General features: G+C 43.5%; 1 protein-coding gene across 1 annotated transcript in view; it reads left to right on the top strand.

Annotated features, from left to right (window-relative positions):
- LCP1 (lymphocyte cytosolic protein 1) overlaps window positions 1–16,564 on the top strand; it is a 29,928-nt gene extending 13,364 nt beyond the window's left edge. Inside the window, exons 5-16 of the mRNA XM_075139478.1 lie at window positions 866–998; window positions 1,591–1,672; window positions 3,629–3,794; window positions 6,451–6,593; window positions 8,593–8,688; window positions 9,208–9,403; window positions 10,164–10,242; window positions 10,436–10,550; window positions 11,392–11,525; window positions 12,535–12,658; window positions 13,560–13,684; window positions 15,093–16,564. Coding sequence (XP_074995579.1) covers window positions 866–998; window positions 1,591–1,672; window positions 3,629–3,794; window positions 6,451–6,593; window positions 8,593–8,688; window positions 9,208–9,403; window positions 10,164–10,242; window positions 10,436–10,550; window positions 11,392–11,525; window positions 12,535–12,658; window positions 13,560–13,684; window positions 15,093–15,225 — 1,526 coding nt within the window. The 3' untranslated portion in view covers window positions 15,226–16,564. The remainder of the gene's footprint in view (window positions 1–865; window positions 999–1,590; window positions 1,673–3,628; window positions 3,795–6,450; window positions 6,594–8,592; window positions 8,689–9,207; window positions 9,404–10,163; window positions 10,243–10,435; window positions 10,551–11,391; window positions 11,526–12,534; window positions 12,659–13,559; window positions 13,685–15,092) is intronic.
- The last annotated feature ends 9,195 nt before the right edge of the window (window positions 16,565–25,759 follow it).

The raw sequence follows: 25,759 nt of genomic DNA, 5'->3' as shown, positions 1-25,759 counted from the left end.
GTCTCTCTGTAAACCCACCTGTAACCGAATGGTTCCTGACCTTTTTCTAAAGAGGACACGACCCCATCAGGGCTCTTCTCCCAGCCTGTTTCTCCAAGCTGAAGGTTTGGGGCAGCCATGGTTGCTTCTGCTGCGTCCTGGGCACAGCCCACTCTGAAGCAGTTCCACAGGGAGGAGGTCCCACCCTTGGCTGTCTTCCCCAGGGGCAGGGGTGGGGAACTCTCTCCAGGGAAGGGAGAGCGGAGGATGCTTCCAAGGTCTTCACCCAACTGAGCACAGAGGACACCTTCTCTGAGCTACTGGGGGTGGTGTGAGCTGCTGCTGGTACAGGATAGCTACGTTACAGCCCTGTTGGACTACAGGGAACATTTGCCCATTACCCTCTGCTCCTTGTCAGAGTCCAATACGCCCTGGCCAGGCTCTTCTAGATATTCCACACGTGTACAAGGTGTAATGTACAATACAGAATTCACTTATTTGAACTTATTTGAAGTTACATGGGATTTCGATTTAGCAGAGTGATACAACAATGCATTCAAATTATGGTGCTTAGCAGAGCATAGCAACTGCAACATACAGTTGAATCATGTGAACTTCATTACCAGTCTCTATAATATGCCCACCCTCATGACAGCGGGCAACCCCAGTCAGTGGGAAGGAGTATGGAAGGAGTATTAACCAGCTCAAGCCCATTGCTGTCTTCAGCTCATTTGCCTGTCTCCTTAGAGCCTTCTTCCCTTGTAGGGGTTCATTGATCAGTCACACTGATGGGAGAATCTCCTCCCCCAGGAGTTCTGCCTTTGTAAGGAAAATGATGGTAGAAGTATTGCACAGCAAACTGATGGATTTGATGTTGTGTTCACAGAGGAAGAAAAGTATGCCTTTGTCAACTGGATTAATAAAGCCCTTGAGAAGGACCCTGACTGTAAACACGTGGTCCCAATGAATCCAGAAACAGATGACCTCTTCCAGGCGGTCGGCGATGGCATAGTGCTTTGGTAAATAATACCTGTCTTTCTCACAAATGGGAACTGTGAGTCTGCAGAAGCTCACACCTCTACTTAAATGGAAGCTGCTGACTTTACATTAAGCTCGTGAATCTTTGCAGATTCAGGGCCTTAATAATGCTAGGTTCTTTGCTTCTTTTCTCTTTAAAAATATAAAGCTTCTTTCATGTTAAATGAGAGTTTTTCTTTGCCTCCGGACCCTTGCAATAAGATGAAGTCAGTGAAATTTGAGGAGTTACTTGGTTTTACTTTTGTCCAAGGACTTTTGGGGATTCACACAAAGCAGCACGAGATAGTGAGTGCTTTCACAGAAATTTTCTGCACAATAAACTTCTCGCACAACTTCACCTTGTGGCATTCTTGGCTTCACACCTATAGTACAATCTGCATGTGACCCAAAAGAATTGCTCGAGTATTGCGTGTGTGCCTGTGTGTGTACATGTAAAAAGAGAGGCTATCTATATTTGTTCAGTAACGCTCCAGCTCTTTGACTTGTCCTACAGCGTAGTGACAAAAGCTATATTGTATTTTGTGCACACATATCTAATAGTGTATTTCTTGTTGTTTTTTCTTTTATTTGCAGTAAGATGATCAACTTTTCAGTGCCAGATACCATTGATGAAAGAACAATCAACAAAAAGAAACTCACGCCCTTCACAATACAGGTACTAAAATGTAACATGATTATTTCCTTTTCCCCTTAGTATGCTTTGATATAATCACTTAGAGCAAAGGCTGGAGATACCATGGTCCTGCCCAACACAAAGTTGTTCGTGGCAAAATGAGATGCTCAGGTCCACGTCATAAAAACATAAAGACTTATATTTCTGTTTCTTTCCAAAAATATGAGCAATCTGACTAAACAAACTGTGTTTGTATTTGCACTTAACCCAATGTATAATGTTTACCAGTTCAAAGCTTTAGATACCTTTGTGGTAGATGCTATACGAATGCAAAAGCAACTGGATAATACGGTGACCAATTCCAGCTGGAGTAGCTCTCAGAAGGCTGAACCCCACATCCAAGGTCACACAGGCATGGCCATGGACTTGAATTAACAACTGCAGCGTTGCAGTCTGATGTCCTCACCAAAATATTAACTGTGATCCAGGAAGTACTGTGGTGTGCAACGTGCCTGAGATGGGACCATAGCCTTTCCCTGCCTTTTACAATCCATGCTATTTCACCTTGAATACGGAATCCCTTCTTTCTTTCTATTACATGTACATGTATGTGATTTAAAAATTGGACAAAAAAGCTAATTTTCACCTATTTAAAGTTTATTGTGTTTCTCACACAGCAGTATGTAGAGACATATCTTTATATGAACAGCATCTATGTATCTGGGTACAGAATATAAATAGATATATGGAATAGATATGAACCTAACCAATTTAGCCTCAGCTACTCTGATTTGATGGAACATTAGCCAGGCTCAGGTAAGCTCAGAAGCCATTAAATTGGATTTTTATGCTGTATACCGCATTTTTCAGTTCTAATTGGTTTGGTCAGCAGCATAGCTTAGTGATGCAGCTCGGATCGATCCCTGTCACACGTAGACATGATTTGATCAATATAGCTTCCACTTTAACTTAACCCTTTTACAGCTGTCTGGTGGAGAAAAGGTAATTAATTTGAAATGCTCCAATTTTTCTAGCTTATGAGAATTTACACTCTCTCTGCATTTTGTATCTAATCACATATCTCTGTCATGCCAGCAGTGATGAAATTCATGTGAAAAATTGCAAATCTGTGTGATAAATTATATTTTCCAGGCTTCTTTGCCTGCTTTACTTGCCCTCTGTTTACCAACTCACCTTTTTGAATAGTGCAGACCTGTGGGTCAGATTTTCTTACACCCTTTGTTTTAAATGGGAATGAATTGGCGAAGGCACATAATGTTCCTGAAACATCACTTTCTTTCTGCCCCTCACTGTGAAGCACAGAATACCTCTGCTTCCGCTGAACATTCCCAAACCAGGACCCCATACTCGAAAGTTCAAAAAGAAAATATCCAGGCTTGACCAGTTCTGATCTTGGCTGAACTGCAAGGTTAAAAACTCAACAGGTTTATTCATACTAATTCCTATGACTGTGTGCTTTTTGTATACATTGCCAGCTAGCAACTTATTTGTATCTTAGGTGTTAGGGCTTTTGCAGAGTGCTTAGGGAGACCTGAGCCTGGAATATCTGCCAGTCAACTGGGTTGTAGCTCCCTCGTTCCTCCATGTGTGCAAGACTGAGCGGAGGAAAGCTTGCCCCATGCTGAAGCTAAGTCTGCACTTGAACATGTCCTTGTGCATTAGCTATAGGGAGAGCCTGGCTTTGATAACCCGGATTGAGCCAAGACATCACTGTGAATGCAGAGGTATGCTCTGAGCCTTGTGACATGGTATCTTTCACCTTTGCCAAAGAGGTCCTTTCCGTCTTCGTGTTGGGACCCAGAACTTACCTGTTATCCCAGGAGATTCTGCGTTCCCCTGCTCCCTGTGGTCAGACATGTACGTAAATGCATTGACAATGAAGCTGCTCACAGATTTCACTAGTTTTGGCTGAGCTCCCTTCCTGTATCCTCAGCCCTCCAGTTACTGCATCATTCAGAAGTTCTCTTCTTTCCCTAGGAAAATCTGAACTTGGCCCTGAACTCTGCTTCAGCCATTGGGTGCCATGTTGTTAACATTGGAGCTGAAGACTTAAAAGAAGGGAAACCTTACCTGGTTTTGGGTCTTTTATGGCAAGTCATCAAAATTGGGCTCTTTGCCGACATAGAGATCAGCAGGAACGAAGGTATGTATGGCTCTTCATTTCAGAGCTCTACCGTTATCACTGAACAGTCTTTAGGATAAAGCTCTTTTAAAAAAATTCTTAATGCAATTTTTTCTTCAAGTATTTGTTGCCTGTCTTCTTGACTGCTCTAATTTCCCTTGCTCTTCACAAGTTCCAGCACTCCAAAGTCCAAGGCTGTGTGTAGGCTTGTATGTGCAGAGCCATTTTCATGCCCTTTGAGTCAGGAACGATGGTCTACACTCAAGTATATTGGTGTTTTGGCACTAAATCTGGGATAAGGAAATGCTACGCTGCATTCAGAAAGCTTTGCTCTTTTCTTGTTCTTGATTGCCAAACATCTCCTCTTTCTTTGTGAAATCAGAATTATAGAATCACAGAATAATTTAAGCTGGAAGGAACCTCTGGAGGTCTACCCTGGAGGTCCTCTGGTTCAGCCATCCAACTACCCACTTACAGCAGTACCAGTCTCAAGGTTAGATGAGGTTGCTCAGGGCCTTTTCCGGTGCTTTCTGGGCAGCCCGTTCCAGAGCCCAGCCACTCTTGCTGTGATTTTTTTTTTCTTATATCTAGTTGGAATTTCCCTTCCTGCACCTTGTGACTGTAACTTCTTATCCTTTTGCTGTGCAGACTGGAAAAATACAGCTCTGGGCCCTCTATAATTGTTGAAGACAATACTTGTTCCCCCCTCAGACCTCTTCCCAGGCTAAACAAACCTGGTTTTGTCATCCTCTTCTCATGTATCACATACTCCAGCCCAACCATCTTGGTCTCCCTCCACTAAACTTGCTGCAGTTTGTCAATGTCTCTCTTGTACTGGGGAGCCCCAAACTGGACACAGCACTCCAGATTTGTCTGACCAATGCCAAAATTCTCCATGAAATAGCTTCAGCATGAGGCCGTGGGTGTGTACATGCAGTCCACACAGCACCTCATCTTGCTGCTTTGTTCCCTGCGCCTCTGGATAGTCTGCCCAACCAACAGTGACACTTCTTTCCTCCAGTTACCATGCAGCTGTTACCTTCATTGCTTCACCCCTTGCACATTTCTATCCCTTTCACAGCCAGAACCAGTTTCCAGAGTTCCCAGTTCCTATTCTTTTGTAGGTAGCCTCACCCTGCTTAATAGTTATTTTTCCCTTTCTAGTATTTTCTCCTTCACTTCTCATGTCAGACTTCAGTTTGTCAGGGTAGACGAGCCAAGATCATTTTGATTTCTTTTCAAGTTCTCTCTTTCCCTGATAGCCCTTCTCTGCAGCTGTTCCAAGTGAAATTCCCCTTTCTTGAATTCGGGACACTGTATTTCATTAGCTCTCATGAGCACATGGTATCAAGGCAATAATACATCCCAACACCTATGGGAAATACCTGGGATGCACTAATATCATGTTTGATTTTCCCCTGGTCATATCATGTGGTGGCTCAGAGTAGCTCAGAAGACATCTAATATACTCAAGTTGTTCTCATCCTCTGTTCGTACAAGCTTTTAGCTAAGAGCAGTTATTCATATTAATTTCCTAGTGAACATCTTTGAACATGGAACTATTAAATTACATTCCATTTTTATTACTGTCATCCAGTTCTTTCTGTCTGATTTCCTGGTCGTCCTCTGTATTGACTATGCCACCTAGTGAATATCATCATCCAATTTTTAGCACATTGCTAGTATTTGTGCAAAGATAATTGATGCAAAAAAAAAAGAAAACATTAATCCAAGAATCAATCCATGATCAACTCCACAAGAATCCTTCTTCCAGCCTACTTCTCTCAGTGTTAACATTGTTCTCTTCATAAAAGTCTGCTTTCAAATGCTTCTGTTATCTTATTCTGATTCAGTTTAACCCCATAGCACCATATATCAAATCATCTATGGAACTCCAGATATAGTAGGTCTCCACTGTTTCCTTTATGTAGCAAATCCATATTTCTTTCAAGGAATGACAAAAGATACCAGAAGGAGGTCAGAGTAGTGTGATACACTCTCCCTTTTTATCACAGTAACAATTAGTTTCCATGTTATTAGTTGTTCTTTTCAAAACTTCTTCTAAAGCCTTTTATGCTCCAGAGATCAGCTAAACATCCTGCAGTGACAAGGGTCGATCCTTCCCTCCTGACGCTTCCTCCTTTTAAGAACATAATTACTGTGTTAGTTTTTCTATATAAATAGGGTATCTTCTCCAACTGACAGATGAGTTAACCCTACTGGCCCATGAGTCCATGAAGTCATGTGCAAGTTCTTCAGAATACCTGTGTGGATCCAGTTTCAGTGTGAAGGTCACTGAGATTTCTTTCATTTAAGCTGCAGAAAGTCTGTGTTCATTTTTTCTTTCCCATCTTACCCCTGTGCTCAACATCATCATCTTTTAATTAAGATCTGAGGCAAGGAAATCGGGTAGTTCTTAGACCACACTGAAATTGTCTTGCATTTCTATATGATCCACTACTAGATCCACAACTAGCAGCCTTGTCCTCATTTTATTGATGAGACCTTTTTTCTGTTTATGTCCTCTGTCATGCTAACTCAGCTTGAATTTTGGCAACACTTTGGTCGCTCGCTTTTAGAAACTAGGGTAGCAAAATGTGTAAGAGAGAAAATAGTTATACACTCTCCTCTACAAGTATTCACAACATCATTAATTTTTTCTTTTTTCCCTCCTTAGCCTTGATTGCTCTTCTGAGAGAAGGAGAGAGCCTGGAGGATCTGATGAAGTTGTCTCCAGAGGAACTGCTGCTGAGGTGGGCGAACTATCACCTGGAGAATGCAGGATGCAACAAAGTCAACAACTTCAGCTCAGACATCAAGGTATAAGAAACACTGACCAACAACAGCAAAACAGCAGCTCCATACCCAAGTTCCTGTCCTCCAAACAGGGATTGTGCACTGAAACAATCCAAGCAGCTGAGACTGCTCTGCCGAATACGTTGGAGCTCGGTACATAAAATCACTTTAGTGGGGTTTACCTTTCCGCTCAGTGGTATTCCTCCTCCTCCCGACCTCCCAGTCATCACTGCCAGCCCCAGCACACCAAATGCCTGGGAAAGGAATGGCTGCTGCCTCTGGACAGGGCATACGGACTCTACCGCTGTATTTTCAGTTCCCTGCCTCTATTGCTCTCCTCCTTCCTAAATATCCTTAAATACCTCTTGACCTGACTTTGATTTAGAAAAGGCTGGACCTTACCCAGACATGTAACTAGGTGTGGGGCAAGAGGATGGGGCTCTTCCAGTTCCCCAACTTGATCCTTCCTTCAGTACAGCACCTGGGTTATGTCCCAACCTTTGCTATAACCCTACGTGTGCTTACCTGCAAGTTTAAATTCAGTGGGACTATTCAAAATAATATAGTTAGATGAGGAGGCACTTGCAAGGATGGGTCCATGCAGCATATTTCACGCACTTGGGACTTCATGGGCTTGTGGGTGCAGATTTCAGCAGAGCTTTCTCTGTAGGACCTTCATTCTTCCTAGACAGATGTATTTGAACCTCAGTGATGAATTGCAGACACTAAAGCTACAGTGTGAGGCCCAGCTAGCATCCAGGGCTGTAGGGAGTATATCAGAGAGGGTGTCTGAGCTAGCTTCCAGGCAAGCCAGGGGCTGGCCGGCACACAAATCTCACCAGCCACGACCCGACCTGCCCACTCCCAGCATAGCATGGGAAAAGCCCCGCTCCAGAGATGCCTGGTTGTAGGCTTCACCAAGGACTGAAGCATGAAAAGTCATTTACCATGACTTACTTGACGTACAGAAAAAAACACCAGAGGAGGCAACAGGAGAGTCTGAGAGTCACATTTAACAATACAATTTTTATTGTAACAGATTTTTTGTTCACTGGGTGGAGGTGACTGGAGAATATCCATGGAAAGCAAAGGGAATGGAGTCTTTCCCATCTTTCTGTAGGCTGGCCAAGAGGACTATAATGCAACTGATTAAATTCTATTTGCAATTGAAAGATAAATCACACTTACCATATTTAGAGTTGGAAAATAAGGCACATGTTTACCTCTCAGAGGCCAAGGCTTCACCCTTTACAGCCATTCTCTAATTAAATGTGTCTTTTCACCTCGCAGATGTATAAGATTTAAAATGATTCAGGTAATCTGCTTTATATTTTGAAGAGTATTAGTTGGGTTAGTTAGTCAAGTCCCTAGACACTAACATTTTATTTTCAGTTGTTTGAGTTATTTCTGAAGTGAGATTAATATTTTCCACACATGGAAGCAACATTACATTTCACAAAAGATTAAAGACACAACATGTTAAATTCTTGTCTTGTTCCTGCCCTTTTGCCTGAAAAATGCTGATACTGTTGTCGGTTTTAACATTTGTCCTTGAAAACTATGCTTTCTCTTCCATAATTGTTCCAGCGTTGCTTTGAAATCCGCTTTAAACATCTGCTTTCTCCTTCTGCATTTTCTTTTATTAAATGCTCAGCAGCCTGACTTCTACAGCATTATAAAGGTATGCATTTTCTTATCTCTAATTTAATGTTCAGATTAAGACCATTCTAATATCTCTTTGTTGTTGCTGTCTTTTTTGTAAGTGCAACACACAGCATTTTGTCTCGTGCGTTGAGCGTTCTGCAGCATATATATGTTTGCTTATGGAGGAAATAGATCTGGCAAATACAGCATAAATTAGGAATTGCTAAGTGCTTCCAGCTTAATTAATTTAATTATGTAGCCCAATGATTGATGAAATAAAAACGAAGCACGCAGGCACATTGTTCAGGGGAGCACTGGCATGCAAAACCTGAGCTTTAGATGTAATTTTTCCTCCCTTTAATTTCTCTGTCTGTCACAGGACTCAAGAGCTTATTACCATTTGCTGAACCAAGTTGCCCCCAAGGGAGATGAAGAAGGCATTCCGGCTATTACTATTGACATGTCAGGATTAAGGGTAAGACGAGACAAGTTTAGAGTAAATGCCGATATTTTCTGTCTGTTACTTGCATTGCTGGCCAACACAGAGTTGCACTGGGATGCCAGAAGAAGCAAACTCTTTTTAGCATTGCAAGACGATCTTGTATTTCAGAAATCAAAGCTTTCAAAGAATTAAATGATGTGTTTTGCCTTTCGTTAGATATTATCGCTGAAACTATTGAACCACACTGATAAACTACTAACATGTAACAAGCATATTTAAATACATTTATTTGGGAATTTCATCAAACCATGCCCTTTCATATGGAATATAACTGTAAAAGCAATATGGTGAAATGGCTGGATGGTAGGTAAAGCCCATTTGAAAACACAGACCTGCTGATACTAAAAGTGGGAAAAGAAATAGCTATAAATCCGACAAGGACCTGCTTTAACAGCCCTACACCTAGCTCCACACGCGGAGAGCCTGAGTGGGTCTTGCGGGCAGTGCCAGGCGGTGGGGTGAGGCTGACGGCCCCGTTTTCTGCCGGTGCAGGAGAAGGATGACGTCCAGCGAGCGGAGTGCATGCTGCAGCAGGCAGAGCGGCTGGGCTGCCGGCAGTTCGTCACGGCCACCGATGTCGTCCGGGGGAACCCGAAGCTAAACTTGGCCTTCATTGCCAACTTGTTCAACAAATACCCTGCCCTGCATAAGCCAGAGAACCAGGACATCGACTGGAGCTCTATTGAAGGTAAGGAAAATGCAAATAAAGGATGTTTCTGGCCACCCGTGCCACAGTATCGCCACCTCTGAGTTGATGATACGTTAACCTAACTTTATGTCCTTCAGACATATATTCACTGCACCATTAGCACAGGCAGCCTTGAGAAGGGGAGGCTGCTTTTTACCTGCGTGTAGCTTCTGGTATTTGGGGGGTTTGTTCTGTGGATAGTAAAAGACAAAAATGTTTGTGGGAGTCTGAACCAGTATGGACTATTGAGCATGCTTGGTAGTTGAAATTAGAGTTGATCTGGCATTCCCTTAATTGAGAATATAATTTAAAAATCAGATCTTGCATAAACCTGCTGCCTGCTTGCTCTGGGTTGGGGTCAGGACCACTGTTGTATGATGATGTCAGATGATAAATACAGCCAGCAAATTGTTTACAAAAACATAAAAATTTTTGGACCCTGTAAGAATCATTTGCTGAGTGTCACGTCCTTCTTTCTCAGCCTCATCGTGAAACTATGCTAGGACGTGCGAGGGCACAGGCTGTTCTTGAATTCTTGAAGGCATTTCAAGGCCAATCTGCCTAAATACTATAATATATAGGGCATGAAGAAATATTACATGCTGCACCGTGCTCTCTTATTTCACATGTCAACGAGTGTCTCCTTCTGTTTATGGTTCAGTGCGCTGTAAATTCTGAGTTATGGTTTCATCACAAGACACTTATTTTACTGGACCATTGTGTTTTGCAGGCCTGTTGATTGATGTGTCTGTTGTTTTAGGTGAGACAAGAGAAGAGAGGACGTTCAGGAACTGGATGAACTCCCTGGGCGTTAATCCACGTGTAAATCACTTATATAGGTAAGAGGAGGTATTACACTTCCTTCAGATGATAAATATAGCCAGCAAATTGTTTACAAAAACATAAAAACTTTTGGACCCTATAAGAATATATGCTTTTTTTTTTTTTTTAGGAAACTAAATTTACTTCTAGTAATAGTTTAGTTGGGTTCCTTTCCTCTGTTCAATGATATATCTTTTTTATTGTTTTCAGTGACCTGTCAGATGCCTTGGTTATCTTCCAGCTCTATGAAAAGATCAAAGTGCCAGTAGATTGGAACAGAGTGAACAAACCACCATATCCTAAACTGGGTGGCAATATGAAGAAGGTACAAAAAGCTGGAATAGCTCCAGTAGCAATGCCTTATCCTCAAAGGATGTCTATATCATTTCAAACAGCAACGTGGGCACTCATGTTGCTCTCAAGTCCCAAGTACAGCACATTAAATGATTTTTTGTCTAGTCAGTGAATAATTTTTTATCCTGAAAAAGAAACATACATTTGACTCACCGTCTCTGTTGACAGGTGAACAATATTTGTAAAGTAAAAAGACTTGACACCTTTTGTGTCAATATTTAAAAACTGTATTTGCAGACCACTTTTGCTACTGTCTTAGTCACCAATTATAATGCACCTTCACCGTGAGTCATGTGGCACCAGCTTAATTGCAGCTGTCTGAATCACTGCCCTCCACATCAAATGAAGACAGTGATGATAAGCATTCTTGACCAGCTGCCTCAAGAACCGATCACAGAGTTGCTGCTAAATACAAAGCTTTCTCCCAGCTATCTGGATGAGTAATTCCATCCAGTTAGGCCACAGTGATTAACTGACCTAAAATATTGACTGGGACACTAATCCTTTGTCTCAGTGCAATGCCATAATGCTGGAGGTACCTGTGAGCCATAGATGCGTATTTTCCAGGGTGATCTGTTTTTCAGGCCCTGATGATGAAGTACAACATTTCCTTCTATGTTAACTGTTTACCATGATATTTTTGGGATGGAACTGGCTGCTGGTAGCCAAACAGCTGTATTATCACAGAAGCCCAAAGCTCCTGTTTGCCCAGGAGGATCTGGGCTAAGTGATCCAAAGAAATTAAGTAACAGTGTCCTGTCTTCTTTTTTTCTATATTTTTGAACCTCACTAATTGACCCTGTCATTAACAGCTGGAAAACTGCAACTATGCAGTGGAACTGGGAAAGAATCAAGCCAAATTTTCCCTTGTTGGCATCGCTGGGCAAGATCTGAATGAAGGAAACCGTACGCTCACGCTGGCCTTAATCTGGCAGTTGATGAGAAGGTATGGCAGTCAGACACAAACTTCAGAGTGTTTTGGTTTACTCAGTTTGCATTGTAATAGTTTCCTGATGCTATCACTGAGAAGGCTCTACAGGCTACAGCTTTCTTACTCCTCTGTTCGCACTTATATGCAAAGACAGAGTAACCTTCTGCTCACTCCTAGTTAGGGATGCGATCAGGAAGCACATTACCTCGTGGGCAAGGCCATTACAGTCAGCTCATGCAGAATATTATTATTATCACTATCTGTATAGCATGAATGTTCATTGCATGGAACAGAGAAAAAGAACTTGAAAGGTCTCTGTACCATGGAATGGGGAGAATGTACTGGAAACAAGGAATTGATGCAGAAGTTTTGTAATCTGCTGCCTGAAGCAGATGCAACTCAGTAGCTGTCCCCCACTTTAATGTAAATCTGTGTGCATATGTTTGTGTGTGTGTTTAAGAGGTCCATAATTGGGTGTAAAGAGACCCAGTGGTTAGGAACTGAACAGGGACTAAATTCAGTCTATAAAGCAAGGTATAGGTTTATCAGGCAGGTAATTAATCTAGGGATGTGGTGATTACTTGCCATCACTTTGGGATGTCTTTCCAAAGTGTATGCTGACATATAAGCAAAATATTCCAGGCTTATGTTTATGCAGAAGATCAGTCTTAGATGAGCATAACAATTCCCTTCTGGCCTTAAGTCAGTGATTATTTTTTAAGCACTGTGAGAATGAGTCATTTACACTGAGACCCACTAAGAGGGACCTTGTAGGAATTTTGAGTATCAAAACCTTTTGACACTCCCAAAACAGTGATTAGGGAATTGGGGCTGAATTAGACCAAATAGATGAATTAGCATGTTATAATATAATTCATATATACTGTAAGCATGTGGGAAGCAGGGGAATATCAGGTCTAAGAGGACTTTTGGGGTGATCCCAGTCAAGCTGTGCACGTAAAGGATGGTTCTGAGGTTATGGTAGACTTGGAGCAAATGCAGGTATCCTGGCTGCCCTCTTAAGGTACACGCTGAATATCCTTGAAGACATTGGTGGTGGAGAGAAGGTCAATGATGAAATCATTGTCAGCTGGGTCAATGAAACACTGACTGCAGCCGGGAAGGATTCAACCATCTCCAGTTTCAAGGTACATTTTTTTTTTGGAAGTCTCTGTTTAGGAATCTCTTATTCAGTGTGTTTGTGTGTATGTTATATACATTGCCTGTACATAGATATATATACACAGATACATGCACACAATATATTATGATATAATTAGCTATGTAGTTTGATTATTTTTCATTCCCTTTTAAAGGCATGTTCAGATATAAAGCTTTTATTCAAGGGGCTTTATTATGAAAAGGTAACAGAAACATGATAAGAACATAACAGGAAACATCTTGAATGCCAGTTTGACATAGGAAATCAAAGTATGGAGCCAGGAATGATGACTGGAATTACGCAAGAACTGCTGTGCTGTTGATTATTAAATGAGAGCAATTACAAATGACAGTATTAAAATGAACAATAGCAATACTTTTATAATATGGTAGTACCATTCAGGGGTAGTGCCCTATTTTGTAAGGCACCTTATAAACACAGAGACGGTCCAATTCCACAGGACTTCCAATTTTGCTAACACATCTGAGACACTTCCCAAGTTGGGGAACATTCAGTGGATGTAAATCAGCAGTTTGTACCAGGCAGGGACAGATTCATCAGGCTTCATGTAATGAGCTCAGAAGTCACACAGCTGTCCCCCTCACACCTCCCATCAGTAGACACGTATCAATGTCATCTCCCCACAAGAAGAAAATTCACTAGCCCAGCACCCCATCTTTTGATGCAATGATGTCTCATCCGTTGGGGAAAAAAAATCCTTGAAAGGGTTCTTAGTCTGCCTTAGATAAAAATGATGCTAAGCAGCCCTTTGCGAAGATCTAAATGGTATTTGACTGAGCTGTCCATTGCTCTTGAGCCTAGACTCTGGCTTTGAGGGAGATCTGTCATCCTGTTCTTGCACCTAATTGTATTTTTCATCTATGCAGGATAGCAAAATCAGCACCAGCATGCCAGTCCTGGATCTCATTGATGCCATTCAACCAGGATCAATCAAATATGACCTCTTGAAAACAGAGGACCTGAATGATGAGGAGAAACTAAATAATGCTAAGTACGTGCGTGCCAAGTGACACTTAACACGAGTTACCTGCTCAGGCTTGCCTGACTCTGTCTTTGAAAACAGCTCTGCTATCATTCTCTTCTGGCACAACCTCAACTGAGAAATACCTCCAGAGTTAGAAGCATGAAGGCTAGGAGTTAGGCAGTAAAAAAGACTATCAATGGAAATGAAGTGTGTAATGTTATAATTCCTGCTTTATAATTCCTTTAAAGGGATCAAAATCACTTGACTTCACAAGCTCCTATTTTCTCTTATTAAATTTTAAGTTCTTTCAGAGATCAGGGAACAACGCCAACAACAGTGAGCCGTGGAAACCAGTGATTAGAGGTCATGATACCTCTTCAGTCACATACAGGTGGAACAAGGGCATATTTAAGAGAGAAGGGGAGGACAGGACTCGAGGCTGAAAAACTGGTTTTATGGATGTGGATATTGATTTTTTTTTCCTGAGTGCAAACCATTTCCTAGCAGAGAGCCAATCCTGGGGGCATCTCCCTTTCCTTTCAGAGTTATACAGATCACCTCCCGGTCTGATCATCAGTTTAGCTTCTCCTTTGCTATGTGGCAACTACAAAAGAGAAAAGGATGACTGTAAGGCAATCAGAGCTGCCATCTTTTTTATAAAGACTTTTCCCACTATTCTTTTTCCCTTCCACTTCCTACCATCTGTTCTCTTTCTTTCTCTGCATCTACGTGTGCTTATCTCCATACTTAATTTCTTCATCCCTTTGCTGATGTTTTCCTCTTTCCCCCTCCCTTTATCCACCCCTCCCAACACGTTTCTCATTTTGGGGAGAATTTCACAAATGTATGTGCTCTGCAGTGGGAAGAACCTGGGATTTTCTAGCTTTTTCCATGAAAAAATAGAGAGAAGAGACATACCCATTGGAGAACAGCCAGTGGCCGTGCAACAGTGCACTCTGAGGAGGGAGATGGGAAGGTCAGCTGGCAGATTCTGGGTACGACTCAAGCAGAACAGAAGTCCCTGAATGTTGATTTTCCCACAACACTGATCTCCACCAACATCAGCCTTCTGCTTTCCATCCTCATGAATTTGTTTATGTGCGAAGACTGCGTAGCAGAGATTGAGGGGAAGCAAGACCCGAATGGCTGCTTGTTAGGATAATCTTTCAGGGGATGGGAGACTAAATGTTTCATACCAGACTTTGACCTGCAGTCTCCCATGCTGCAGCTAATCAGTGCTCTAACCATCAGGGAGTATACTCTACCTTTTACTAGAAATTAGTTCTTTATGAACCTGTCCCATATATTCCTATAGAAAAGTTTAATTTTGACGAATCTGGTACTGATCATGTAAAAAATTTCTTAACAGAGGGAAAATTAATGCTACTGCACTAATTTATTTCTTTGTTTTGTTTTTTTCACCCCTGCTATGCAGATATGCCATCTCTATGGCAAGAAAAATTGGAGCAAGAGTCTATGCCCTTCCAGAAGACCTGGTTGAAGTAAAACCCAAAATGGTCATGACAGTGTTTGCTTGCCTTATGGGAAAAGGCATGAAGAAAGTTTAAAGCACAAAAGACTTGTACTGATGCCTGGTATTCACCCTTTTGATTCCCTCAAACTGGATGCTCTTCTCCGTATCAAGGAAATATGCAGGGTGCTCATGCTTTTAAGGCATGAATATTACACACGGTTCCAGAACATACAAAAGTTGTGTATCCACGTGTATCCGGGAAATGTTTTGTTTTAACAGCAATATGTGCTTGATTTCTTTGCCTTATTTTCCACTTTGCTAGATATAACCATTTCATATTCCTGACTAAGTTTTCAATAATGAGACCTATACATATCCTTTTATTAATGGATACCAGGGTTTTCTGTCTTGGGAGGTACAGACAGCTTTTAGGATTATGAAATGTTATATACCGCTTCTGCCTGAAAATGTCTTCATGCTTCTGGTAGCATTTCTGCCATACTTTCCTTCAGTTTGCACCTGGGGTAACAAAAGAGATTTCCCCAAGCCAATGCAAATATTAGTGACTATATTTTTGGAACGGTAGGATCCTCTTAGCAAATTCTTGTGGAAAGAGAGAATTGTTTGGAGTCTGCTATGTGTTGCTGGTATATGAACTGAGCAGTACTTTTCCTTGCAAGTTATGCCTCTGCTGTCAGTGGCATTACTCACAGAGTACATTACTACTACATTGAAAAAAACATACCATAACTCGGTCCTCCAACACCCAAACTCTGGAACCTTCGGAAGAAATGCTCTCCAAAGGATAACTCATTTTTATGTCATAATACACTTAAAACATAAGCAGATTGCAAAGCATGATAGAAACGAAAACCATGTTAAAGAAACTAAAGGGATATACTCAGTTAGTAGCAATAAGATAAGAAGTGAACCAAAGGGATGCAGAATGACATATTTATGTAGTGAATAAAAATTAAACTCTGTTAACTTTACAGACTTGCACTCAAAGGGCTGTGGCCCTGATTCAGGAGAGCATTTAAATGTGTGCTTGCATATGAAACGCATACTAAAATGCTTCCCTGAACCCAGGCTGGGATCCTCAATGGAGCTAAATCAGCATAGCTTTGCGGCTAACAAGGCACTGTCAGTTTGCCTCAGTTGAGGACCAAGCGCCGTCTGCGGATACTCAGTGGGATATATTTGCACTGAATCTCTTCCTTGGCTTGAGTCATTTACTGTTCTGGCCTTTATGTAGATTTTACTGTGGTGAAATGCAGAAGGAAGGAATTTTGCCTTAATGCAATCCCGTTGACACAGTCTCAGTTCCCTTCCTCTCCCCCTCCCTCCCCTCCAGCCCCTTCAGAATTGCCTTAATAAAGAACCAATATTCAATGACGTGAGAAGTCTCTCCAAATAAAATGTTCTATAAAGCCAAATGTGTAATCTTTGTTTTTAGTAATGCATGTGCTAATGGGGAAGTGTGTATCATAAAGCTGAAATAGGGAGAGATTTTATAAAAAACCACCGTGGGCTCGCTAAGGATGTGTCTTCCATATTGCTATTGAAACCACAGATTGCAGAAAGCGGGAAGAATTATTTCCTAGGTCACTTCTGTACATGCCACTCTGAGACACTGCCAAAGACGGGACACTGTGCTGGCTGGACCTGCAGCCTGACCCGGTACAATTTTCCCCATTCAGCACAATACCCGTCATCCTCTTCCTTTGCGCATATACCCATAAACTTTGCTTTTTTATGTATTCTGCAATGCAAACGTGCCACTGGGTTTCTGTGCTAAAGGTCAGATCCTGTTCGTGATCAGATCTGGCTGCCCTGTTCCTCTCATGAACCTACGTATTTAATACAGGGTGGGAAAGGAACAGCACCCCAGGACTCATCCCGTCTGGTCACAATATTTCCCAGTGCTGGCAGAGGAGGAGAACATCTCGAGTGTTATTCAAAGGAGATGTCACCCCAACTTATTGCCCATCGAGGGGGAGTTATCAGAGCACAGCCCCTACGCTGCTCCTCCTCTTTCTAAGTCTAGGATCTGCTGTTGCCATAGTAGAGGGGTGGCACTGAAAAGGCGGCTGCTCTTCCCTCATGTTGTTTGACTTGGGAGTCCAGCAGAGGTAAACCAGAGAGAGAAAACTGCAGGCAGAAACTGTGACCGCAGCATTTCCCTCGGGCGGGATGACCATGTATTTTGTGTGTGTTGCATGCGTGCAAGCTGCAAGGGCCATTTTCGGCTGGATAGACAGTGTAGATGTGAAAGGGCCAGGTAATCCTGCCTGAAGGCAGCCTTGCTGCGGGTTCCCTGTCTTAGGGAGATGCCCTCGCCCCAGACTCAGGGACATGAGGGATGAAGTAGACGATGGATGGGAGATGGCAGCAGCACCCAGGTGCAAGGAGGGGCTTTTCCCTTGGTCTCAAAGGAATGCTGGCACTTGCTATCCCCACAGAGAAGAAGGGATTTTCAGACACAGCATTTCCCATTCACCAGCCCTTAACCACTCAGTTTTTTGCATGGGGTAGGATTTTTAGAGTAGCCTGCTGAGAGAGGCAGGGAGAGAAGGCTTTCACACATCACGCATTTCCCATAGGCAAGATGTAGGACTTCGGTGTCCCTGGAGATCGAAACCTGCCTTTAGCTCAGGCTCTGGAGAGGGGCCAGGTGATGTACGCTGTTATTCGAAGCATGTTTTGTGAAGGGGGCTGCTTTTCCTCCTCCTCAGCACCCCAGCACTGGAGCCAGGCACCCTGCCATACAGCCCTCCCTCCTAGCGCCCCCGCCCTCAGGCCACGTTTTGGGGCACTATCTCTGAACCCCAACCTGCAGCTCTGCACCAGCGGTGAGCCCTGGCACCAGCCCTGGCACCAGTGCAGCAGGGAGAGCTAACCACGAGATGGCACTCACTCTATCTGGAGTTTTAGAGACTGGCATCTGTGGGCTCTGAAAATGCTCTCTTCTGGGAAATGGAGAAAAATTGGGATATTTAATCCTAGGCAAAATGCTAGCACCTGTCAGTGTAAAAAAAGGGAATAGGCAGGGACACTATAGTAAATGCCTTACCAGATTTTCATGCCTATCTCTATAATCTGCCATGAAAAATAAAGCTGTCATGGACCCAAAGGTATGGGAATAGCCACATTCTGGTACAGGAGTATAAACATTTTCACTTTTCAATGCACCTCTGTTTAATCGGGTATTCTTGGTTTTTTGATGGACTTGGGGTTTTCTTTCATGAACTGGTAATAGTAACTTGTAATAAAGCTCCCAGCAATTGCTGAAGGGGTTAAACCCATGACAAACATCACAAAAAAAAACAGGATCTGGAATTTTTTGCTGTTGCTTTTCTCCAACTTTTTCCATCACTCTTAGAGAAAGCAGCTGTCTTTGGGATTCACTCCCAAATCAAGCTGGCTTTGTAAGCACTTCCATTATTGATTTTCATTGCACAATTAATCATAATTTTCAAGCCTTCAAAAAGGCTTAGACATTCATATGAATAAAAATAAAGCATCAGCAGTTAGACTAACTAGGAGAAAAAACCCTGAGGGCAATCAATCCACATGCTTCAGGGTACAGTCTGATCACCAGATGGACTCAGAAGGAAATATCCCCCCATAGTGTAGTAGAGCATAATTAGTGCATGATGAGGATTTTACACCTTCTTGTAAATCATCTATCCTGGCTAGAAGTCATCTATCCTGGCTTTAGAAAGGGGATAGCAAGCAGTACGGCTGGCTGCTGTCCTCTTGTACAGATAAAGTTTCTACTTCCTCCAGAGATGGAATTGAACCAAAAACCCAACTTGACATCACTCCTCCTTCCAAGTGCAGCTTACTTCTGCTGTGAGCCTGATCACAAGCTTCAGGTCTTGGTGTCCATTGCTGCCTAACCGTGCAGCAGCTTCGGTTTGGCTGCTGCGTGGAAAACAGGACCCTATCTCTGGTAGATGGCTGCAAAAAACACATGAGCAGCACTGGTCCTACAGCAAGTACTCAGCTACCGCTGCTTTCAGCTTGATGGAGAAATGGATCCTGCTGCTGCCGATCTTGCAAACCCGTGTGGTGAGTTGCTACTGAGACTCTCCAGCTCCTCATCTTCTGCCGCTTCTGGCAGCCTCCTCCACCATCTGGAGAATGGACTTGTCAAGAATTTGGGAGCGTTTTCCTCCAAGCTGCTCAGCTACCTTAAGTCCAGTACTTTTCAGGCAAGCGGACAAAGCGAGCAGCAGAGGGTAGTGTCACTGAATGCCTGAGCCTCATTGCCTGCTGTGTGGTGAGCAACATCAGAGTTAAAATTTATACACAAGCCTAAGAAGCTGTTCATTAAGCAGGTCAGTAAACAGGGGAGCTCTGTGTACTTGTAAGGTGATAGACTGTATATTGCTTAGCGTGGGCAAACTCTGAATTAGGACCAAAATAACTTAATAATGTTCTCATTTTTTTCATTTCTTTTTTTTTGTATATCAGTGCTCAGCAGCAGTTCTCTTCTGCACCAGGAAAACCGTGTTGTTCTCCTAATGGTTCATTTGCTGCTCAGGAAGTTACACACAGGTCTGAAGAAAAACTACTATTTTTAAAGCATTGTTTTTCATCGCACCTTATTTACTTTCTGTGTCCTGATCACGTTTTAAAGGCAACAGTATCGTACAGAAACCCTAACTTGCTCCCAGGGCGCAAGCTACTATTGCTATTACAGATCCATGATAAATTGTCCAAAGCCGAGAAGGGCCAGAATTCCCACAGGCCATGTGCTCACAGGTAACGATATGTCTGAAATTTGTGAAAAGGGCAGAAAGCTACATAACGGATCATGCATATAAGCACTGAGCTCCCTCAGGGCAGGCACTCATTTAGTGCACGTGTTAAGGATCTAAAGGAATACAGCAATGACTATCTGTGAACACACAAAGCATGGAGAGAAACCCCACATATCCACCCGGGAAATCTCCTAGCAGGCGATTGACATGCACGGTGCTGCTTTGATTCACGCAGGCAGAAAAGCAATGTCCCATTGCCAGGCAGTTAAGCAAACCAGACACCTCACAGCACGTGTTGGTTTGTCACTGAGGTGGGGACATGTCTTCTGACTGGCCCCTCAGTAAGATGTCCTCCCTTGATTTAGCAGCCCTGGAGCAGAACACCCTGCACGTCTGAGAGGTGGTGGATAAGCCTTAGGCGCATCAACCTCTCCGTGCCTTCTCCTCAAGACCTGCGTCTGCTTGGGTGCTAGTGACATGGTCCGGTGGGTAAGCAACATGCCAGAGAAAGGCTCGATCAGCCACATCAGTGAAAAGTAATGGAGATCTCCGAGGAGGGACGCAGGCCCTCACCACCAGCCCTACCTCCACTGCTTGCTGCACTGTCAAATCACATTTCACATTAGGGAAATGTGACCGCAGTGCCCCATAATGCTTCAGTCACAATCCTTCTCAGGCCAACATGGGGTGATGCTGCCCACGTGGTGATCAGACGTCGCAGAACAGTCAAACACCTCTAGAAAGTTCCCAGATTCACTGCTGGAGCCAAATTCTAGGAATATAGGTTCTGCTAATTGTAGAGGTTGTGAACTGTGCTAATGGGACCTGTACTGTCTGAAACCTCCTTGGCTTGCGAAGCTTTACAACAGATGAACCTACTAATACAGGTTCAGCCTTTGCTGACCTGGTGGCATCCATTTGGGAGTACCCGGAGGCTTTGAGCTCGGTAGAGGAACAAATTCTCTTACGGTTGTTTCATTGCGCACTTCTCATACAAGCTCTGGGCAGGGGAATACCCAGCACTGTGACAGAAACCCTCTCTAGCCTACAGTGATCTCCTAAAGGTTTGGAAATGACACCCCAAACAGGAATCACGGGGCTCTCAGAGCATGGTCCTGGGATGCAGATTGCAGAAGCTTTCAGCACAGACGCCCTCAGCTGCCAGAGCAGTCGCACCATGCTGGGCTGGAGCAGCCATACAACGGTGGCACTGCTTTGCTGGGGGTCTGCAGCTGCAACACTGAGAGTACACTGTAGGAAAGCTCACCTCTCCCCTTCCCCATCCCTGGACGGATAGAAGAAAAGTCAAGTGCCTATTTGGATGCATTTGTACAAGAGCTGTTCCGCTGGGACAGCGATGAGTCTCTCTGCAGCGTGGATCTGCTTGTGCAGACTGATGGTCAGCATGGGCTGAGAGTGAGACGTGCCTCTCCGAAGTGGGGACCGTGCCAGCTGAGAGGCGTGAATGAAAGGGGGCAGGAGCTTTGCTCCATGGAGCTTCTTTTCACCAGCATCCTCAAAGAGGTCCCAGCATCCTCCAAACAGGTCCCAGCATCCTCCAAAAGCACAAAGGAAGGGCCCATTCTTCTAACCTCTGCTAGATGCTATGCAAGCAATGTGAGCAAGAGCAAGCAGTGCAGAGAAGAGCAGCAAATACTGTTGATGCCCTCAGAGACAGGCAGAACGCATCACTACTCCAGGGCTAATTGCATTCCTGATACGTACATACATACCTATGTACATAGAGAGGGGGACAGGTGTGCATCCATTCGCTTGCACCTCAGCCAAAGTGTGCTCTCTGCACATGGTATTTGGAGGACCTTTCTCAAGGGCTCAGAAGCTCTGCCTGGAGTGCTCCTGTGGCTCCCTTTGATATCCTTTGTTTAACAAAGTTAAACTTGCTTTGCAAGTGCTCCTTGTTAAGATACTGGCAAATAAATCAATATCTACTGGCAATAAGAAACCATGAGTCACTTGGACAACGTGTTGTTTGGGTGGGAGTTGATAATAGACCTTCAGGAAACAAAGCTCATGAGGAAACTGTTTAACCAGTACAGACACCTCCTCACCTCCCCAAAACAGCACATACACCACAGCATCCTTCTCTCTGGAATGCTAAACAGCAAGGAGAGTAGAATAAAAAATGAGTAAAGTAGGTTGGCATAACTCAGAACTCAAAAATGCAAAGGGAACATGTATTTTCAGCCTCTGCTCGTACCTATCAGCCACGACTGAAACACACTGCCTGTACAGCACTCACCCGGGGATGAGAGGTCTGTTTCCCCCCAGGTTAACCCATCATTTCCCAGCACAGGGAGCATCTGATTCTTATATTAGGGAATGACGTGAGGGAGAAATGCCAGAACCACAGAAATTTAGACATAGTCCAGATTTCCCCCCTCCTGGTGGTTTCATGGGCTGCAAAATTGCTTCCAGAATGAAATGACAGAGGTTGGTGACATTGGCCATGTATGTAAATGATCACAGTGTCCTATGGAGATTAATTGGTTCATGAATAAAGATGAGGAGCTGAGGTGTGCAGGGAGAAATCATTTATCAATTATATGCCTTGGAAAACTGAAAGATGATGCGGCCTTAACGGCTGAATGGGTTTGAAAGGGAGACTTGTAAATTGAGTTCTAATTCTGTTCTGCCGCATTCATAATAAAGAGCTGTTAAACTAATTGCATCCTTGTGTGGTTCATGAGCAATGGCACGCAGCTGCATCGCACAGCAAGCAACAGAGATCAGAGTTTAGTTAGATTTTAGTCGTCCTTTGCCTCATGTAGGAAGGATGCTAACCAGTTACCTTTGGCCTCATCCGTAGTGATAATGCACAAAAAAAAGGGCAAGAGCCTGTAAATATTTTTCAGGAGATTAATTTTGCGTTTGAATCTGAATTTAAAGAACCAAGAAGGACAGCACAGACTCACTTGGCTTTTGTGTTCTGCTTCAATCACATGGATCCATCGGAGTGATTACCCATCCCTGCAGGGTCTCATTGCTGATTAACTGAAACAAGAGGATTCTGGGGGGATCAAAACAATAGCAGAATATGCTAATCCCAAACAGGGAAAAGGATCTGAGGGATGCGGCTGCTGATAACAGCTAACCTCCCCTCCTCCTGCCCCTTCTGTGTGCTTGTTAACAGGTTTACTGTTACCGACAGACAGTACCAACCTAGCATGGGCTCTGGCACATGCTGAAATACTGACTCAGATCTGAGAATCTCGATGCAGAAGGAGGCTTGTTATTTAAAATCTTGCTGCTGGATACTGTGCAAGCCCCGGGATCAAAGAGGACAGCCATACTTAAGTCCTGGTTGAGCTTAGAGGAAATCTCATGACACTTGGTTGCTGAAAGCCAAGGGTGCCAGTAATGGGAGTCACTGGAGATTACTCAGTGGCACTGCTGCAAATGCTCCAGACCATCTGGCTGCAGCAGTTCAAGCAGTTCCTCCTCTGACATGTTTCATCTGACCACTTTCTGGGGTCTGGCTCTCCTTCACCAGCAAGAGCAGCTGCAGCAGCCCAGCACGATGACCGGGCACAGCTGAGCATCTCAGTACACTGGTGCAGAGGGTGCTCAAGCAATGATATCCTGACTTAGCTGGGACACGGGTGGCTGGCCTCTTCTGCTGCCACCTTTTTGGGCACTGACATCTTAAACCACCACACAAAGATGTGCCAGAGCCTGGTCTGGGTGAGGTACAACACCTATGCAACATCAGGAGGACATGGGTGTTACTACATGTCAATGTGGAGAGGGAGGGGAGAGACAGCAGGTTCAGGCAAAAGAGTGGAAATATCTCTTTACAATTGCCTTTAAAGTGTGATTATACTTTAAAAGCCATATAGTAAAGGCACCAGGAGGCTTTACATACTGCCAGTCCTAATTCCCACATGCGTAGTTTTCAACAAAGAAATCAAGAGACTACTTTGTTAATTACCTGCTCTAAAAACTAGGAGCTGATCATCCCTTTTTAATAAAAGCCCATGCATGTCCCAAAGCTACTCTAAAAGTTAACAGAAACAAACACAGATCAAACTGTCCCCCACTACTGCACGGCTTCTGGTCACATCTGCTACGGTAACACTTGCAGGCACCAGTTCAGCACAGCTCATGGTCTACCCAGTGTAGAAGTAATAATTAATCCAGGTGCAGCAAAACCTTTGAACTCAGCCAGAATTTTCAACCAAGCAGCTCTTCATCAGGGAGTGATGATCCATCAGAAGCAAAAAGGGTTGCTGGAAAGGCTCACTTTTGATGAATTTCCCAACTAGAGAAAAATATATTTGTTCGAGAAAGGAAGATTTCAAACAGCTGAAATCTCCCCTTGCAACAGTTTCTAAATTCAATCTTATTTCCTCTAGGTCTTAAAAAAATGCATAGAAATGTAAGTTAATTTTCAATAAAATTAAGAAAAAGCTTTTAAATTGAGTAAAAATCAAACAACAGTTGAAATTATCAAAGTGAAATATTTTGATTAACCCAATTGTTTTTATAATCGCCCTTCACAGTGTTTTTTAAGACCGCATTTTTCTTCCCAGCTTAGCTGGGAAATACTTCCCAGGTTCTCAGAAATACTTGAAGGTTAATAAACAATTTACTGTTGTAGGTAGAGCAAATATATCTTAATTTATGACTCTTGTAGCCCAGAACAGCAAATTGCTTCTGACCACAACAAGCACCTGAAGTGTCCAAGCTGAGGGAGGGAGGCAGACAGAATCCATAGGATTCACTGGAACAAACACAGCCTCCTACCTCTGAGTGAGTCATCCCAGCTCCGGTGGCCATGAATAGGACCAGGTGTTTCATTACCCTCTGAAATGTCTACAGGAGGTCACAGATGAATTGCTCCCGACAAGTACCCATTCCTCTGCAGTGCCTATGCAAGCGGCACAAGATGGCTCGCTCAGGTATAAAGGTCTGCACTGGGAAGGGCTAACGTTAGAGATGATTCTCTCTTCCTAAGCGGATGAGATGAGCAGATAGGGGGAATGTCAACATAAGTCAAAGGACAAATGATAATTCCTAACAGCTGGGTGGAAGCAGGGAAGTTAATGCCTAAGTTTGGTGTCTAAATACATTCCCATCCCTTTCTATTATGTCGGTAGTTTTTTTTACTGATGTTCTGCCTGGGCAGGGCTGGAGCGCTCCTCAGCAGCTCAGGCGGCTTTGGGGGTAATCAATGTATAGGTGGTTGCTCATTAGAGCAAACCACAGCAATGCAGTATAAATAGATCATATCAGGAATGGAAATCTGAACCACTCGGAGACTAAATTGTCACAGAAATTGTCTTTATGTGTGAAACATGTGTTACACAGCACAAATATTTTTGCGATGGGAGGCTCCATGCTTTTGAAAATCAGCCCACTTCATGGAGGTGCTTACTGACCAGGAACCTCATTTTAGGCAGCCAGATCTGAACAGCTTGGCTGCTGCTGGTGAGGTGGCAGTGCTGGGATGGAGCTAGGGCTGTGGTGGGTGTGGAGCTGCCATTTAGTCACCCAAGGACGGTGACCAGTGGCACTGGTTTTGAACACTGTGCGTGACCTTGTTGCTGAGACAGGTTGTGTAAGTGGAGGAGGATGTAGTCTGCGTTCTTTAGATACTAACGGAAGGAAAAAAAGCAGAAAGACGATTGATCCAAATAAGCAATGCCCAGCGCATGCTTGAAAGGCAATGGGTTTGTGTCCTACCTTGAGCCGTGAGACCTCCGAGGCTTTCAGATAAGCAAGAGGCCTGGGAATATACACCTCTGCCTCCTGGTCAGTCACATCTTCCATTTTATTTTGTGTTTATTTTTTGATCTTTCGTCCTACATTTACTTTTCCGTTTATTGTGTTTTAACCTGT

The sequence above is a fragment of the Calonectris borealis genome, chromosome 1 (genome assembly GCF_964195595.1).
Source record: "Calonectris borealis chromosome 1, bCalBor7.hap1.2, whole genome shotgun sequence".
Lineage (NCBI taxonomy): Eukaryota > Metazoa > Chordata > Aves > Procellariiformes > Procellariidae > Calonectris > Calonectris borealis.
Note: the sequence above shows the minus strand (reverse complement) of the source record. Positions and strands in the feature narration are given on the sequence as shown.